General features: G+C 34.1%; 1 protein-coding gene across 1 annotated transcript; it reads right to left on the bottom strand.

Moving 5' to 3' along the window:
• Positions 1-8,499: 8,499 nt before the first annotated feature.
• On the bottom strand, positions 8,500-13,480 carry LOC131845063 (WW domain-binding protein 4). Its single transcript, XM_059194075.1, has 8 exons — positions 13,411-13,480; positions 13,083-13,237; positions 12,178-12,250; positions 11,910-12,101; positions 11,259-11,400; positions 10,433-10,532; positions 9,658-9,828; positions 8,500-8,737 (listed from the first exon to the last, which is right to left on the bottom strand). Coding segments are annotated over exons 2-8 (876 nt in total). The 5' UTR covers positions 13,085-13,237; positions 13,411-13,480; the 3' UTR covers positions 8,500-8,541.
• Positions 13,481-14,472: the final 992 nt, after the last annotated feature.

Genomic DNA, 14,472 nt, shown 5'->3' on the forward strand with positions numbered 1-14,472 from the left:
TGCAATCATTCTAACATTTACACAATAAACTGTCAAAATATGTGTAATTATTGTACGTTTCCTAATAATAAAACTAGTAGAAACAAATGATTTTTATTCACCTATTAACCTTAATTTTTTTTTACTCATATGTTCTTTTAGAGTATGTAATAATGAGTTGATTTTGCTGGTCGTCGAAGAATGATAATATAGCTGTTCTTTTAAATTATTTTAATAAATTAATATAATTATTGCAAATTTTTCGTCTACATATTTAATTCAACATTGAAGGCCCTGGTCGCCACTAGAAAGAAGAAAGAAATTATTTATACGATAACCGTTTGTGTAATTGAAAATAAAATAAGATTTATTTGCTACTCTTTTTCCATAGTATAATACGTATGTTTGTACTCGTAAAACTCCTAACTAAAATAACGTAGAATAGGTACCTAGGTAAATATATTTAATTATCATTATTGTAGGATGAGTAAATTAGAGATATTACTGTTTTAATCTATTAGGCGACTACTACTTTACAATACAGGATAAAACTGCACCCATGCTACGTTTAAAACGAATATATATAAATGAATATCATGTAATTGTTTATGTACAACCATACTATAATACATATATCAGGTATAATAGAGTCTTGATAGATTATCCTTAAGTTGTCAAAATCATATCTCATCAGCATACAAATGAAGAGGAAAACCGAGGTAAGTAATGGCCTTGTGATGCCATGATGGTTATGTCATTAGTAGAGTCATCTGGATGACAATAGATACGCATACGTAATCCCATACGTGAACAATACCTAATATGTAAAAAATTATAAGTGTTTCTCTTTTGATCCGATACAAATATATTTGATGACTGTTGTACCAATTAGAATAATTGGTAAACATTTATTTATAAATAGGTAGTAGGTAGGTAGGTAGTATTTATAGATATAGGTAGATGTTATTTTAGTTACATGAGAAATTATTAACTTCGTTGAATTAAGAATTATATAATGTATACTAATATTGTAAAGCTGAAAAGTTTTTTGTTTGAACCCACTACTCTAAATATTGGTTTGAATTAAAAAAATATTTTTTGTGTTGGATTGTCCATTGTCGAGGAGGACTTTAAGCTATATAACGCTACGACATATAGAAGTATAACATCAGAGAAAAATGTTGCAAAAATTGGGAAAATTATTCATATTTTGAGGGCTTCCGTTGCGTCCACTACTATCGATCGAAGTCGCGGGCACAGCTAATCACTAATATGTAAGTGTGATCATTCTAACATATAGGTACACAGTAGGTAGGTGCTACTACTTTATTTATCATTAATGACGATCGCTAGTGGCCTCATTGCCAGCAATGTACTATGTCAGATGGGCCTCCACGTGGTCCTCTCTGAAAACCATGATTAATTTGTGGCAAATTCGGCACGAACGTACCTACCTGACTTGAGTTCATTGGTACCCCACCAGAGCATATCATTAGCTTAGGGGGGTGCACAATTTCATAACCTTGAATAAAAAATTGGGGTGGATAATTAAGGAAAATAATTACTAGCTACTTGCTTTTTATTTAAATAAATATTAAGATTTTATACGTATGAAATAAATAAGTCAAAATTAGTTGTAATGAAACTTTATTTGTATCTATGCTATAAAAAGCTTTATTTTTATTTAAATGTAGGTGTAATATGGCGCCTTTCTGTTATTTACAACACTTTTTAAAACATAAACCATTAATTACGAACAAGTTATGGTACAAGAACTAATATAAAATACATTTTTTTTTATTTGGTATTAATAGTTATATCTGTCTTCAATACATAATTACAAACAATATTACTTAATAAGTACTTAAGTTTCTACACACTTGTTTACCTGTAGGCATAGATACATTGAAGAAAATTCTTGTAATGTGTAATGTAAACAAAGGTTTTTAATTTAAAGGGTTGTAGACAACGTACAGTTTTGCAAGAAACATTTTAGTTAATATTAGATACTATATAATGATTCCAAATTGTCCAGATACTTACCATAATATGGTAAAGTTATGTTTTACATTCCTAGCTCTGCCCTGTATATTGCTATATGTAATAATAACCCTTATAATTAATAATTAATTTGGTGGATTATTTTATTGCTAACTTAGTCAGTTCGTTTGTTACCATTGTTAGATATAAGCTAGTGGGTAGGAATAAGTATAAGCGTATGGGTAGGAATAAGCTAACGGTGCACTGTAAGACGCGTAGTACGCTGGTGCTGAGTAGTAGCCGTAGTCCAGCAGCACTTGAGGTTTGGACAATGCAGGAACCACCAGCATCATAGCGGCGATGCCGAGAATTACCATCTGAATTGAAATTAAAATTATTTACCGTTAATAGAAAGTAAACAAATAGAAACAAAAAAAAATTAAAATTTGCGATAATAATTATAATAGAACTTAACCAGTAGATACATATATTATTAAAAATAAACAATATTCTTTGCGAACATGCATCTGGTTTTTAGTGGCACTATAAAATAAAGAGAGTAGCAAAGGTATGTTGTTCACGTGGCAATAATTTCTACAATTTGCATAAATCCCTATCTTTTTAGTCATGAAATTTGCAAAAAAGTACAGAAATGTATAGGACATAATCATCTAAATAAAGCTGGTATTACATAACTGTTAATGACATCCTTCTTTTTAGTGTGTGTCAATCACTATGTTGCTATATTGAGGGTCTTTATAAATCGGGGTAGTAAACCACCGGGTTCTGACACCAAACACTCTGAAGGGGAACAAATGATGTCGCTGACATAGATAGGTGAATGACTTAATTAACGCCTATAGTAACAATTATTATTCGAAATTAACTTGAACCTATTATTCTTCGAATTTAAAATGAACCTATTATTTTTAAATACCTATAACGTATCTTTACATTTCACAGTTGCAATTGCAAACATGCCAATCAGCATAATATTTACTCATCACAGAAAATCTCAAATCCAACTTTTTCAATCTGTTACAACTGAGAATTGTTAGTAACAGCGTTACATGATTAAAGTCTATAACAAGAAGTTTTTATTTAATATGTTGTTATGTTTAATATGTTGTTACCTATTAAAACAATACGAACACAATTTTATTAAAAGCAAAATTGACTTTAGGCAAAACTACCAATAGTGTACCTATATTATGGAATGTTAATTAAATATATAAATTCTTACCAATTTGAACATGTTGACTGATTAAGCGAGCACTAAGCACAGGAACCTGAATCTAGAGTTAAACTACCTAGACAGGAGTGCCGATAGCGTTTAGGTCGGTAATGATGTGCCAGCCTACTGCGGTACCTTTATATAGGGTACGGAGTCCTGTCCGTGCTTGGAAAAACTAATGATCGCCGAATCGTCCTCAGCTCAATGATACCGGACCTAATCGTGATATACAATGTCGCATTAAAAGTTAATAGCGCGTCATTTCCATATCAGTGCCACATCACGACCGCGTTATATTTACTTCAAGTATCTATACTTCAAAATATAATGGGCTGTTATAATTCTGACTTCTGCTGTACTCTACAAAGTTATTTATAATTCGTATTCATTAACGACTATCCGAATTTTAATGATGAAAGATATTTCTGTGATTCATATAGGTATGAAATATGGAGTAGTGTAGTGGAGTTCTGCTGGTACCTACCTATATGTAAGTAACTCAAGAGTATGTAGGTGGTTATTATAAGGTGTAAAACGGCTCAATCCTATGTTAGACCAGATTTGGAACTGCTTAAATATCCAAGATATTTTTAGACCTACCCTCCAGTTGATATTTACATATTTCCTAGGTTTTAGAGACTGCTCTTAGAAACAAAAAAAAATATAAAGACGTTGGTGTGACCATAGTGACACAGCAATTTTTTGTATATACACAGATTACATAAAAATGTAATTATTAAAGTACCAATAGCCCCTAATATCGCTCCAGTATTGATAATATTCAGCCGTCATTATTTATTGTTTTTAATATGTAGGTACTTCATACATTATTTGGTATTTTTGCTATTTCTCAGATTGTATAATTTGGTTTATAAATAATAGTCTATAGATTTCTATTTTTCGAACGTGCGATCTTTCGGTAAATTGTTATTAGGCTCCGTCGGCTCCATCATCATAACTAGGTACAAGCTTAGGTTTCGCACGGATATTAAAACATTACATTTATCACGTAGAACTAAATCTTCGTCAGAAATGTTCTAAATATCTACGTTCTATACCTATATATATTAACTATGATTTTAATTTCATGGTTTAAATAAATTTCTATGTCTTAGTTCTAGTCTTAAAATTACGTCGGTAGGTACCTATTCCAAATAAGTAGTTATTTAGTAGGTAAAGCTTTTATTACATAACATAGGTACGTTTCTATGTTCTAAATTTCATAACGAATGAAATTAAGTTTAATTGAGGTGAATTAGAACGAACAAGATTCGCTGAAACACCAGTTATTAATTAAAAGTAACATACCAAAACATATATGTACGTAGTATATGTTGAGAGCCGACTATTTTTCATCTTCTGAAGTCGTATGACGACAAGGACGTAATTACGTTTTATGGATTCATTATTAACTCGAATTTAAGTAAAATCTAGGCGAGTGCTCTCGAGCATTAGGGTTCCACTGGTGGTTTTATTTTAAACGTGTTATTAAAAGTATAATAAACACCAATAATCAATAAACGTATAGTAAGTTAGGGACTCTCTATATTTAGTCGAGATTACTCGAGATGTTAATGTTTACAAATTGTCCAATAATACAAATATTAAAAAAATATTATTCGCGTCAAACTCATTTCTTACAAATAGGTAGTGATATAGTAGGTACTCAGGAAAACAAATATTTTGTGTAGATAGTATCTAGAGACGACGCTATTATTGTATATTATATCACAGATAACATAATATTATATAATTAAAGAAAAGAGTCCTCAGATGTTCGCGAACACGGAGTGGGTTTTGCGATCCGCAACGATTTACTGTCCGCCATCGAGAACCCACGCGGCATTTCGGAACGCATTATGGTCTTGAGACTCAATAGCAGTTGCGGTTCTATTACTATTATTTCCGCTTATACTCCGACTTTAATATCTACGGACGAGTCAAAAGATCGATTCTATAACCAACTGAGGGAGACAGTAAAGAATGTCAATCGAGGCGATCGCCTTTATATTTTAGGCGACTTCAAAGCCCGTGTTGGCCGAGATTATACCGCATGGCCGAATTGTATTGGTTACCATGGCATTGGCAAGCTGAATGAAAATGGTCAACGGTTACTCGAGTTTTGCTCCGAATACTCGCTGTGTGTAACTAATACATATTTCAAGGGTAAAACGTCGCGTAAAGTCTCTTGGAAACATCCGAGATCTGGTCATTGGCATCAACTGGATATAGTACTTTCTAGAAGCAAAAATCTTCGTGATATTCTCCACACACGTTCCTTCCATAGTACCGACTGCAACACCGACTACTCACTGGTAGCGGCACACATAGCCTTCACTCCCAAGAGGATACATTCGTCCAAGGTGCCGGGTAGAAGAAAGCTAAATCATTCTAATATCAGGAATGACGAATGTGTCCAAAATTTGAGTGTTTGGCAAAAGAAATGCTTGCTGCATGGGACGGTAGTGCACCTATAAATGTTGAGTGGAATAACGTCAGAAAACTACTCACTGAGAGCGCCGGCGAGGTTTTCGGTTATCAGAAAACCAAATCTCACGACTGGTTCGCGGAAAATGTCGAGCACCTTCAACCATTGCTGGACTCAAAGCGTAACGCTGCCCTTCGGCACCGCTTGAATCCCAGTACGGACACCGACAAAGCGCTTCGAGCTACAAAGGCAGCTCTTCAACGGAGTGCACGGTACTATGTCAACTTATACTGGTCGGAACTTGGCCGCACCATTCAAACCTGTGCAGATAGAGGGGACATCGGTGGTGTCTATGAGGGTGTCAAACGGGCCCTTGGACCTATTAAAAAGAAGTCAGCACCTCTTAAGGACGCGAATGGTTTTATTATAACCGACAACCAAAAACAGCTCGAACGCTGGGTTGAGCATTACACCGGTCTCTACTCACGTCCTGTATACTTACAGCCAGAGGCAGTGCTGAGTATGCCGAAAATGGATGTTTGGACCGAACTGGATGATCCACCGTCCTTAGAGGATTTCATCGTGGCTGTCAATCAGCTTAAACGCGGAAAGAGTCCCGGAAAAGATGGCACCCAGGCTGAAATAATTAAACTCGAATGCGCGAAACCAATCTTGCGCAATCTTTTGTTGAAGTGCTGGGAAGCGGGTGATGTGCCACAGGATATGCGAGATGCCAACATCATAACACTATACAAAGGGAAAGGTGACCGCGGCGACTGCAACTGCTACCGTGGTATATCCCTTCTGAGTATAGTTGGCAAGCTTTTTGGACGTGTTATTCTATGTAGACTCCAAAAGCTTGCGGCGCGCATTTACCCAGAGACACGGTGCGGGTTCCGTTCTCAGCGTTCCACGGTAGATATGATCTTTACACTCAGGCAATTGCAAGAAAAGTGTAGAGAGCAGAATACTCCCCTGTTTGTGGATTTCGTTGACCTCAACAAAGCTTTTGACACGGTTAGCAGGGAGGGTTTGTACTCGGCGCTGGGGAGCATTGGGTGTCCACCTAAACTCCTGAGCCTCATTAAATCTTTCCACGAGGATATGAGGGGCACCATAGTTTTTAACGGCCAGTCGTCTGAATCGTTTGACGTTCCAGAGGTGTGCGGCAGGGCTGCGTCTTGGCTCCCACCCTGTTTGGAATATATTTCTCGCTCCTGATATACACAGCATTCGGCGATGACCACCAGGGTATCCATCTGCATACAAGGACCGACGGAAATATGTTCAACATCTCTCTCCTCAAATCCAAGAGAAACCGCGAGGACCTTTTCGTAGATGGTCTTCTCTTTGCCGATGACGCCACCTTTGTAGCCAATTCTGCAGCTGAGCTTCAGTCTATGTTGGACAAATTTTCTCAGGCCTGCTCCCTGTACGCTATGTCTGTTAACACCAAGAAGACAGTTGTGCTAACACAAGGCATTCAAGAAGCCCCTTTAATTTCTTTGAATGGCACGCTGTTAGAGGTAGCTGACAGGTTTTGCTACTTAGGGTCGACCGTGTCAAACAATCTCTCGCTTGAAGCGGAGATAGACTCACGTATTGGCAAGGCGGGAACTATGTTTGGGAGGCTTAGTAAGCGAGTATGGTACAACAAATACCTGACTACCAAGACCAAGACTACCATAGTCTTTCAGGCTTCCATACTAAGCATTCTCCTATATGGAGCCGAGACCTGGACAACGTATGCAAAACAAGAGAGTCGATTAAACACTTTTTACATGCGTTGTCTACGCAAAATTTTGGGCATTTCGACGAGAGGATTCTAGAAATCGCACAGCTGCCTAGCTTGACTGCATTTCTTAAACAGAAGCGTCTACGTTGGCTAGGGCACGTGCACAGAATGGAACCCTCTCGTTCACCACGACGCGTTCTGCTCGGTGCAATAGCGAATGCAAAGAGAGATGTAGGGAGGCCTTTGCTTCGCTTTAAGGATTGCGCCAAACGTGACATGGCCACATTTCAAATAGACCACCGTAGCTGGGAAAAACTCGCAACCAATAAATCAGATTGGCGCAAACGCGTAATGGAGGGTCGAAGGGTTTGCGATGATGCCTGGCTTCAAAGGCTTGCTGACAAGAGACGGAAGCGCCACCTAGGCGGCTCAGTACAGACTACTGCCAATAGTTTCCCTTGCCGGGCCTGTGGTAGGCCATGCCGTTCTCGTATCGGTTTATACAGCCACGAAAAAAGCTGTTCACGGACCATTACGCCATAAATCGTCTATAATAGACGCATAGGCCATTATATATATATACGGACCTAATCTCTGGAAAGCAGTCCCAACTTAAAGTAAACTTGTTTACCATTCCAGTAGTAAAAACATAAATAACATTTTGTCCCGTGACAGACTGAACATTTACATAAGAACCATATTGACTCTACAAATTTTCTTTATGACTTTTTTGCAACACATAATAAAGTTGTACATCCACAAGTATGCGGACAAAAGACGTACTTACTACGTAACAAACGTACTAACCTTTTGTATTTCTAAAAACAATCACACTGACAGTAGGTATTTTGATAAAAAAATTACGTGTATAAGAGGCCAAAAGGTCCAACATTAATAAATTATTTTGAGTTTGAATCACCGCGCCCGAGGGATTGAAAGGACCCTTGTGAGATTCTTACTCATTAGAAAATGGCTTAAAAATCCATATTTTTTTTCTGGATACTAATCGCCCATAATTTTAATATCTATGGTGTACTAGATACCTATATATAAAAACACATGGTGTCTCTAAGAGCGCCAATGCTGAAGTCACGGGTTAGCATTTTTATTTCTCATTCTGTAGGGAATAGTAAAAAACAACAATATTTAAAAATATAATTTATTTCAGTATAAAAAATACTAATTTCAATCATCATCGATTTTCTGGCGCATATTTCGCTTGGCAGTATTAAATTTCCGTTTTTTGAATTCGACTGGACCATCACCAAGTGACTCGACGCGTTTTTCCTTGAATTTGATTACTTCTGGTTCCATCACCACAGGCGGTGGGGGTGTCTGCTTCTCTGGTTTTGGCAATTGAAGGTCTACTGCCTCAACAGGCCTGTAGAACACACGAATTTCATTAGACATTTTTAACTATGCACATTATGTATAAATGAAGCTAAGTGGAAATGTGAAAATAATTTTTAGAACTTTCACACAAATGTGCGGTGGTTACTTGCTTAGTTTGGCATGTTTTTTTTTTCTGATTTTCACTTTTTCTGACAAACATTACAATTATTTTTTATACGTTTGGGTGTTATAAATTGAAGATTTAACGGGGACAACATTGGCGACTACTGATTACTAACACGTGCCCAAATGTGAGAAAAAAAAAGGATAATATTTACATTAAATTATATATTTAGCACACCGCTTTACATACGAAGGTTGCCGGTTCGATTCCTCGCGCCTCGCAAACATTTGTATTCATAAGTTTGAGTGTTTTCTGTGTATGTTATGTATGGATATAAATATATATAAAATATATATAAAATATTTACATAAAATGTATATATATTTGTAACAGTTGTTTATGACTGAAGAAAGTGTTCCTATACACTTTCTTCAATCATAAACAACTGTTAAATTGTCCTGGAATATTATTATTACATGTATTTTGTAATCCGGTGGTTCGCTGTATTAACTTACCAATTCCAACTAATGAACACTACCCCTAGATTTACTCTATTATTATTAATAAAAATTAGAAAGATTGCCGGACCACTGTGGCTCCGATTGGCAAAAGTTAGGAACACATGGATAACGCTTGAGGCCTTTGTGTTTAAAGGACACGTTGACTCAGAGACTGATGTGCAGAATTAAAAGTAAAATAAAACGTATATATAATTAATATTTTTCTTTTATATTTTAAACTTTTAATTAAATATTGTTAGATTGTATAATTTTGTGTCAATTAATAAAGGCTTTGAATTTGAATTTGAATATAAATAAAAATAAAATCCAATACGAATCACTTACTCGTTAATGACAGGCGTCCAGGAACCATAGGGCTTGACAGCGCGAGGTGCCGGCCCGTAGTCCACAGGCTTGGCCGAGGGAGGTTCATCTTTATTTACAGCTAACTCTTTCATTTTTTCCCGTGCCATGTGAGCTTTAGCTTCTTTAACGGCTTCTTTTTGCTTCTGTTTTCTATGTCAAAACATATATTTATAATATAACATTTAAAGATACAATAGATACAGTGCAATAAAATGAACATAAGATCTATGATTTATTACGCTAAAAACATCTCTGGTCTTGAATTTGATTTTTGCCCACGTAAAGCCACGCGTGTCTAATATTTGACCAAATTCTATTATAAACATCGCAAGTCTAATACGTCCATAAGAAGGCAATTGTGGTATATATTCTACTAGTAGTAGAATATATACCACAATTGCTTTATAGTAGCACGGTTTCACCCGCGTTAAATTTCAGTATATAAAATTTATCCTATGTGTTATTCTGACGCATAAACTATATTACTGTAAAGTTTCATCCAAATCCGTTTAGTAATTTTTGTGTGAAAGAGTAACAAAAATGCATACTTATAAACTTTCGCATTCTTAATATTATTAAGTGTAAATTTCCGATTCAATAAACTTCGATTTGATTTAATTTGTCTTTGTAAACAACTACAATACACCTGATTATAGGATCTGGGATTACAGTAGTTTCAGATTTTAATACCATAATTGTTTTAGTGCATATAAATATTACGTATGACTAATACAATTGTAATTATAAAACATACTTCACTTTTTCTTTTGTTTTCTCTTCTTTTGTCTGTTTCAATTTGTTTTCTTCTTGTTGAGCAAGAGATAGATATTCATCAGGCGGGTCCCAAGTTGTTTCTGAAATAAGTATAAGGTACAATACGTCTTAAACTCGCAAACAAGAACAGACTATCTATATAGTCTGTTATACATATATGCTATACATCTCTATAGATGTATACAAGCTTATAGAAAATTGATGTCAGTCAGGTCATTTAATATTATATCTGTATATATCATTTATTTATGTAGTTTTAACGCACATACAACAAAGCCAAAAGTACATACAGACTTAATAACCCAAATAAAAAGTGACTGATCTCTAACTGTAAATGGAAGATATATTAAAAAAAATATTATTGGTTGACTTTATTAATGTAATAGAAACCAAAACAATGATTATACGTATTATCAGCTGTACGTTTATTTCAGAAACGCCTTAACTCATTTGGGCGCGGTATTTAATAATGTATTGAGGTTAACTTCACTTAAAATGTTTATTTTATTTCAATAGGTTTACAAAAAACTTATAGGAGCACGAAGTTCATGCCCTTAATACCATTATAATATAAGAATAAAATTACACACTACACACATTAATTAAATAATTAACATATATATATATATTTCGTCTTTTTCTTTACAAGAGTAATTAATGCAGTCACAATTCAGAGACAATTTTAGATTTTGAAATATTTCATCGTGAAATCTAAGATACTTTGTTGACACCCTGGGCCCTTCATCATAATGTATAACATAATTTATGAACAGCATGGAAAATTATGATGTCATTAGTTTCTTTACCATTTGTGCTAGTATTCCAGAAATAAGAACTGTCATCATCGCCTTTGACTTCGTGCCAGACGGGTGGACTTTTCTTTGCAGGTGTTGTAGAGGTTGTACCCACTTGCAACTCTTTATTATCACCTAACATTTCATTTATGCTCTGAAAGTAAATAATTTTTATACATTCCTTAAATAGCTTAAATGGCATTACATACTATGTAGTGTTTTTAGTTTTGTATTGTATATCTAACAGAGATTGTGTCTCCCATTTATTAAAACACCTTAAATATTTATGTTCCTCTCTTCTCAGCTTCTCGATCATACAGTAAAAATTTTATTATTATTCTAAAAAATTATTATAACTCCAAAAGTTTTCTTTTATATTTTTATACTGTCTTGGATTATTCATGAAACAGCTAAATATTACACAAATATAATTTTCGTGGTAATCCAGTATTTCAGTTTAATGTAATTCTAAAACAAACTAGTTTAAATCTGACTAGTCTGAAATTTAATATTAGTTGGCTTATCTTATAGATAAAATTTAATGGAGTTAAAATGTTAATTTTCATAATAATCCATTTTGTATGGAGAGGGGAGGGGATCATGCAGCCTTAAGATATTACTATACATTTAGGTAGGTACCAATTTTTAATGTAATATGCATACCTGTGATGTGAGGTCAGCATTGTTTTGTACGTCTTTAAGATATGCTGCCATTGCAGCACTCTCCATTTTCTTAATATCATCATCCATTTTTTCTTTTTGTTTGAATTCTTTTGCACTCTTCTTACTGAGCTGGGATATATGTTTCTGAATGCTTTCTTTATGTCGTTTTCCATTCTCGTGAAAAGATATTGACTGCAAAAGTTACAATATATAATAATAACTAGAATTTCTATCATCAAATTTCTTTAGCTGTGTCATGTGTACTTACAACTTTATTATCAGCATACCAACACTTGCAAAATTCACAGTATTTCCTAGCTTGTGACTTCCAATACTCCGTCCTGTTGAATCATAACAAAGTTAATAAAATTGCACAAGTTGAGTAATTGTATATTAACGTATTGACAAGTTAACATATCATATCTATAGTTATTGAGGGACACCGTGGTCTAGTTGTTACATACACCATTTGTATTCATGCATATGATTTTTTATAATCATCTTTTATGTTCAATTTATTTAGGTAAACAAAATATTAGATAATTGTCATGGTTTGGGTGTTTTCTATAAATATTAATTATGTATCTCTGTATTTACATCCATTGTCTAGTACCCATAATACGAGCCCTGCTCAGTTTGTGACCAGAATGAATTTTGATGTGAAGTTAGAGAAGAGTTAAAAAAATCCAATGATTTAAATAATGCCTTATTACAGGAACAAGATCAAAGTGACATTGAAATTAAGTTGATGTCTGATAAATATGTGGCTCTGAAGAATGACTAAGTGAAGATCAGTACAGACTTTGAAGTACTACATATCGAAAAAGAAAAACTTAAAGAAATTGTAAATGAATATGATCTATGCAGAGACACATATGAGTCAGCATTGCAGGAAATCACTCATGTAGAGCGGCACCTTGAGGAAGTTCAATCACAAAATAAATCTTTGTAGATTTTTTAATTGCATCATGAGGACAGGACATGGGCATACAACTTTAATTCCAATTAAGCAGTAGTCATGGGACTTTTTTGTAGGACAACAACAACAACCTATGCCGATCTATTGTGCTCTCCCTGTACCAAGGATCCCATCAGGGATTAGTCATGAAGACTATTCTTAGCAACTACTAGGCTACCAATCATTACATAATTCTTATATCATATTTAACTTACATATTAAATTTTTTTCACAGACTTTATAACCAGTATATATTAATTGTCCTGTCACTTCAAGCACAACATGTATTTAGAGTGCAGCAGTAGAATAAGTAGCATATATGAGTAAAATGTGATTAGATAGTGAATAATTATTCTCAGTGAAAGAACACCTGTAACAAAACATAAATATACATGTAAGTGCTTATTTTCTTAGAACACATAAGTAAAAAAGAAAGCCATTTTTATCCGTGCTCAAAAAAAATTTGATAACATTTTGTATATATTCTTATAATTTAAATGAAATACACATCATTCATAGTTACATACGAGTTTATTACAGTACCTCTGATAAGTGTAGTCAAGCAATACTAGGTTAAATAAATATTTTTATTAGTAAATATACTAAAGAAACACCAATCAATCACAAAATACAAATGGTGTATTATCTGTCATTTTCGCGATGGTAATATAGTGTTAACAATTGCTTATTAAAATAAAGCATTGAAATAGCAATTAAATTTAAATAAACTAGAAAATTCTGAAAATTTAATTAAACAACCACAAATCACTATATATTGGATTGGCACACTGATTGACATTAATTGACAATATTTGACAGGAGACACAGCATAGTGGTAGCATTTTTTTTTTTTTTTTTTCTCCTCCTCCATCTTTGGCTTTGCCTTCGCATTTAGCCAATATCAAAGTTAGGGAAATATACACAGAAATATATGGAATAGAACGGAATTTTGTAGGATAAAGGATTGGTCAGGTTTATGATGTTTACAATGTATATATATTATATATATATATGTATATATTTACAATTTTATATTATTATATAAAATAAATGTGGCTAATATTTTATATACCTTGGTATCGCTATTATGTAACAAACAATTAATAGATGTAGGAAGTGGGACACGGATCAGAAGGAGTTGGGAAATAAATTCAGAGCGATCATATAGAGGGCAGGAGAAGAACACATGATTAACATCTCCGTACGCTCCACAAGCACATGTAGGGTCAGAAACAATATTAAATTTGTATAGATTTGCTGGTGTACATACATGTCCCAATCGAAGTCTGCAAATAATTGATGTGGTTTTTTTATTAAATTTAAATTTACTAAACCAAGGTTTATAAGGAATAGTTTCTTGTACTAGTCTGTAATTCTTCCCCTTGTGAGTTTCAATTGTCCAAAGCCGATTCCAATCCTCATACAAGTATATTTTTGACAACAAAGCTAGGTCATTACAGTAATTGACATATGGGAATAAATCGCCATCGCGAACAGCATCATTAGCCAGTTGATCAGCTTTTTTATTACCAGATATACCAAGATGGCTTGGTATCCAAGCGAAGTGAACATTTAATTGTAATGATAAGCATTGAGAAAGTAGAT

The sequence above is a fragment of the Achroia grisella genome, unplaced genomic scaffold (genome assembly GCF_030625045.1).
Source record: "Achroia grisella isolate CSIRO2021 unplaced genomic scaffold, CSIRO_AGI_Agris_v1 utg4502, whole genome shotgun sequence".
Taxonomy (NCBI): Eukaryota; Metazoa; Arthropoda; class Insecta; order Lepidoptera; family Pyralidae; genus Achroia; species Achroia grisella.

Coding starts and splice junctions, on each gene's coding strand:
- LOC131845063 (XM_059194075.1), bottom strand. Junction 10,533..11,258: donor CTGGAATACTAGCACAAATG/GTAAAGAAACTA, acceptor TACTTATTTCAG/AAACAACTTGGGACCCGCCT. Junction 8,738..9,657: donor TGGACGCCTGTCATTAACGA/GTAAGTGATTCG, acceptor TGTGTTCTACAG/GCCTGTTGAGGCAGTAGACC.